Raw genomic sequence first — 5,380 nt, forward strand, 5'->3', positions numbered from 1 at the left:
TTCAACTTTAAATATCTTATATATTATCGCTAGTGAAAAACAGTTCTCAATATTTTTGTTCAAGTGACAAAATATTAATAATTACAACAATGGTCATATTTTCTTCGTCTACTTTAACTTTTGAGTTAATCCAATAATTCGAAAGTAGACAGGAGATTCTTATCACATGTCGTGTAATACAAAAGACATTAAAGTACATGTAAAGCCATATAGATTAAAACAATGTTGTCTTGTTTAGAAATTGTCCATCTACATTATTAATAGTTAATACCATAATTAAATATTATATCAACCATCAGTGGGTAACTCTACTCATTAATTATAAATTATAAATAATACTATTAACTAATCTTAGTAATCAATTTGGATACAATTTATTTATTCAGTTATACAATATTACCTACAATAAATTTAAATTTAATTAAATATTGAGAATTGAACATTTTTTTTTTAAAAAAAACCAAAAATAAATTATAATTACAAACATTATAAATAAATTAGAATATTCTGAATTAAACTAAAAATGTATAAAAAAAAAAATGAACACACTTTATTGCATTAGTTGTACAAAATGTTGTGAATGGAAAGAAATTTAATAAGTATTAATTATTTGTATGGTTAAACTGACAGAAATTATTTAATTTTGCATTTTAATATATTGGACAAAGAAAAATTTGTAACATAATAGTTGATTTCACATACATTCATAAATCATTGGGTTAAATTTGGTATAAACAAAAAAGTTAGAAAAACATAATATTGAGTCAACTTAGAATAATTTTTTAATACATAATTGTATTACTAATAAAATCTAAAATTTAAATACAATCGAGTATGCAGCCAAGTCAATTGGATTAAACTACAAATACAAACTTATAATGTTATCTAAGTATTCAAATTTGTAGGTAAAAAAAATGTATACATACTCTAAAATTATAAATAATTGTCAGAGTTCAAATTTCTGGAGTAAAAAAAAATCTTAAAATATAATTGAGACAAACATAACATTATGCCGATCTAGAGATCCTAAAATCGGTAAATACCTATATTTCAACAAATAATTCACAAGGTTTAGTTCTTCAATAAATCTATCTACACATCTAAGTTAAATTTAACTTTCATTCAGGAATTACAACCATAGTATAATATATTTTAAGAGGATAATTTTTACATTATACATGTAGATGTGATCTGGGGTAATTTACCCGATATCTGAGAGTTCCTGGAATGCATAGGCAAAGTCTGATGATGATTTGACTCTGACAATTTTACGCGTAAACTAGTAGGAGTACTTTCTTGTGAATAATGCTGATGTTCAGCGGCTGGAAGGCGGGGCAGTCTGCGACGTAACCAACTGTGCCTTAACGCCATAGCAGGTGTAATACGGCGCTCAGGGTCCCACTCCAAACACTGAGTTATAAAATCCATGAACAGTGGATCATCACAGCCTTTGAGCGCTTTTGATAAGTCTTTAGATTCAGGTGGTCCTCGTGCTTTTCCTTTACGCGATATACTACCTTTGAGAATGGTTGAGCCATCGGGCAATGTTGTCTGGGAACAATATCTTGGATACCCTCTAGAGCTTATAAAGTAATTACCACGCTTTGATGCATCTAATAGTTTTTTAGGTGGCATTCCAAGAAGTTCAATGATACAAGCTAATTGGTCAGTTTCATCTTCACCTGGAAATAATGGAAAACCAGTAAACAGTTCTACAAGAATGCAACCCAAACTCCACATATCAATTGGTAGTCCATATTTTGCACCTAGAATGACTTCAGGTGCTCGATAAAAACGACTTTGGATATATGTGTACACTCTCTGATGTTCAAAACAGCTTGAACCAAAATCAATAACCTGAAATAAAATAAAAATAATAATATAATTATATATAAATAAATATATAATATATACATGTACCAATAATTTAAATTAATAAAAAGAAATACATAAAAGAAACATGTGTATACACTTAAGTATATTTTTGATTACAGAAATAATAATTAACACAATAAAATAAAATAATAGATCTATTATTTACATGTTTCATATTCATGTAAGAATATGTAACTGCATTTCTAAATTCATAACTCAATTTTTGAACATATGATAATTGAAAATTCTAGGAAAAAAATTAAATTCTTACTCATTGGATCTTTATATTTTTAAATTAACTCTACCGCAGGCAGCAAAAAATAACTAAGTTTTATATATAAATAAAATATACTAAAATAATTATTAAGTGATAATTAAAAAATTGTTTCCGTAAGCATGAAGGCTTAAAATCAGCTGATGAATAATAAATATTTATTTAAAAATACCTTTTAAACTGTATTTAAATTATATGTACCAACTTTATAATAGAGTAATAATATTAAATTCTAAATAAAAGAAACATCTACAAATGAGATACCAACCATATTTATGAGATGAGCTACCTAGTAAAAAGTATAAAAACTAATTTTATAGGTAAATATCAATTTGATTTATAGCCTGTATTTCAACAAGTCAAAATAAATAGGAATTTAATATTAATGATTTAAAGTAGCAACATAAACTGTCTAACTCAATCAAAAAGAAAATTTTTCAATAAAAATATACTAATTTAAAGAACATTAATAAATATTAAGAATAAAAAAAAAATTAATAAATTGAAATGCAGTTAAAAAAAACTGTTGATAAAATTTACAGATAATTGATGTCCTATTTTGACTTGTGATATATTTCCTATAAATTAGTTATTATTATTTTAATATATTTATTTAAATATTAATTTTTGAAAATTTATTAATCACTTATAAAATAATTGGGACCTAAACTAAAATATTGATAAAATTATATTTACATCAATTAATAATAAAAATCATGACTCATCATTTAAAAATTAATTAATTAAAATTGTACAGTATTTATAAGTTTTACCTATTTACTTATACTTTTTTAGCTAACATTTTTTATGTAAATTATGTAAATCTACCTTAAATTTATGAAATATTTTCAATAATAAACAAAATAAATAACGACCAAACAATTAAATCTAAATTGAAATAATTATATATATATTATTTACCATTTATAATTTTTAAAAACTTTGAATAAAATAATATTTATACATTTATGTATTTTAAATGAAATGTAATTGAAATACTAATATGAAACAACACAAAGAAAATATTATAAATTACAAATAATTAATATTTACCTTGATGCCACTACGACCATGCTGCTTCAAGAGAACATTTTCTGGTTTCATATCACAGTGAATAATTTTATTACGGTATAAAGCATCCAAGCATACTAGTAGTGAATGGCTAAATTTTCGCACTAATTGAAGACTGAACCCTTGATATTTGTTTTTCTTTATAAGTTCATACAAATTGATAGATAGCAGTTCAAAAGTGATACACATATGTTTTCTGAATGTAAAACTATTAAATATATGAATTATGTTCATTAAGTTATGTACATCTTGTTTACGCAAGTGTTCTAATATTCTGATTTCTTCTTGGGCTTGACGATAAAAACGTTTCTCATTCCTGACTATCTTGAGTGCAACATGTTCATTGAGTTTATGATCATACGCTTTGACTACTTGACCAAAACTGCCTTTACCGATTACTTTGAGCAACTCGTATCGATAAGCAACATGATCATGAGGAACAAAAACATAGCCACCTTGATCGTTGTCGAATAATGATTGTGTTCCATTAAATGGTCGTTGTTTCTTGTCAGCTTCAATGCCGAAAAAGTATATCTCAGGAAAACCAAATATTTCCATTTTTTCAAATTTGCTTAAGCTGCTACTGTATTTAGTGGACACATAGTCAGGGGTGAAACCCTTTTTTTTCGGTTTGCTCAAAGACGTTACTTTAGAATTTTGAGTACTACTCGACTCGTCTTGCTTGTTGATCGGTTGAAGACAAGTGGTGGCAGATTTGCTGACACCATACAATGCGTCCTTATTCTCTACGTATAAATCTATGTTGCTCGGTGCTTTGTCTACGATAATGTCAAGGTTGGATGGCTTTGAACACTTCTTGGCTAACTTGGTAGTTGCAGCAGAATTGGACTTCTCGAGTATCTGGGAGTACTTGAGTAGAGATGGCAGGTGATCACTGCTGCAGTCCGACTGTGATATGCAAGAATCATTGGACGCACTCGACGCGCCATTGTTGTTGGACAACAGGATATGCGGTCGGCTACGAGACAAAGGCATCTCTTTAATTGTCGATACAGGATTAACGGTGGTTACCGTGATACTCATTGCTGTTCAGGTGTCGCGTACCTAAACACGCAGGCATTTAAGTACTCTTGGTAGTCGATGGTGTCTCGTCGATCGCGATGTTATTGTTGTTGTTTCCAGCAGTTGTCATATCTCGCGGAAACGGTGTATATTATATTGTTGGGTCGTCGCGATCACCGTTAACAATGTTACATACGATAATAATATGTAAATGATTTTTTATGCACGTACGTGCATAGGTTAAAAGAGTGATAATCTATGTGATGGGTATTGTTTGACTACCCGTTTGGAAAGAGACAGTGAGATAGTGCGGAGCGAAAAAAGAACCAGTGAGAACACGACGGACTTCGTAGAGTGCGGCTTGTTGTCCGACGACGGAGACGATTCGACTTTGACGCGCGTGTCGTCCACTGACCGAGTGCACACACTTGGGTGTTGCGTGCAGAGTAGAACACGGACGACGACGACGACGACGACGACGACAGCAGCGGCGGCGGCGGCGGTGGCGGCGGCGGCGGCTGCGGCTGCGACGACGGATCGCGCGCTCGTCCACTTATTGCGGACTACTAATTAAGTTAAAATAGATTGAACAAGAAATCATCGGAGGGAACGAGTGTGAACGAGGGTGATGTCGGGAGAAAAGTCGCGGCGGAGGAACGAGAGACAGAAACGAAAGAAAAAAAAAAAAAAGGAGAGAAAGAAAGAAATGTTAACACTGTTACGGAAATATTATACTATTATTGTTGTCACTGCTACGGCGTACAATCCACGCACACGGATCCCGTGCAGCGAGCGAGTACGAGCCGACGACGGAATAATAATAATAAAAAAAAAAAAAAAAATAATAAAAAATAAAACAAAATAAAATAATAGTGTTAACAATTATTGTTCGTCGGTGCAATACACTCGGCGCGCGCGCGACGGCGGTGGTGGTGGTGAACCCGATTCGTACAGTGCGGCACCGACACCATTGTCACGGTCGCGCGCACGGTAATATTCGTCCGACCGCCGTGGTCGAGCGTTTTCGTCCGGCGGCGGATTGCGCGTGTGGGCCCTTCCCCATTCTCCCCGCCTAAGACGACGACGCCTTCTAGGACCCCCCCCCCTTCCACCCTAGCCCCGCGGCGCAGCCGGTGC

General features: G+C 32.1%; 1 protein-coding gene across 1 annotated transcript; it reads right to left on the reverse strand.

The window, feature by feature from the left end:
• Window positions 1-660: 660 nt before the first annotated feature.
• LOC112681408 (dual specificity tyrosine-phosphorylation-regulated kinase 2-like) lies at window positions 661-5,119 on the reverse strand. Its single transcript, XM_025551668.1, has 2 exons — window positions 3,203-5,119; window positions 661-1,857 (listed from the first exon to the last, which is right to left on the reverse strand). Exons 1-2 carry the CDS (start codon window positions 4,262-4,264, stop codon window positions 1,168-1,170), a joined length of 1,752 nt encoding a protein of 583 aa, XP_025407453.1. The 5' UTR covers window positions 4,265-5,119; the 3' UTR covers window positions 661-1,167.
• Between the last annotated feature and the right edge of the window lie 261 nt (window positions 5,120-5,380).

Source organism: Sipha flava, unplaced genomic scaffold (assembly GCF_003268045.1).
Source record: "Sipha flava isolate LNK unplaced genomic scaffold, YSA_version1 102_pilon_pilon, whole genome shotgun sequence".
Taxonomy (NCBI): domain Eukaryota; kingdom Metazoa; phylum Arthropoda; class Insecta; order Hemiptera; family Aphididae; genus Sipha; species Sipha flava.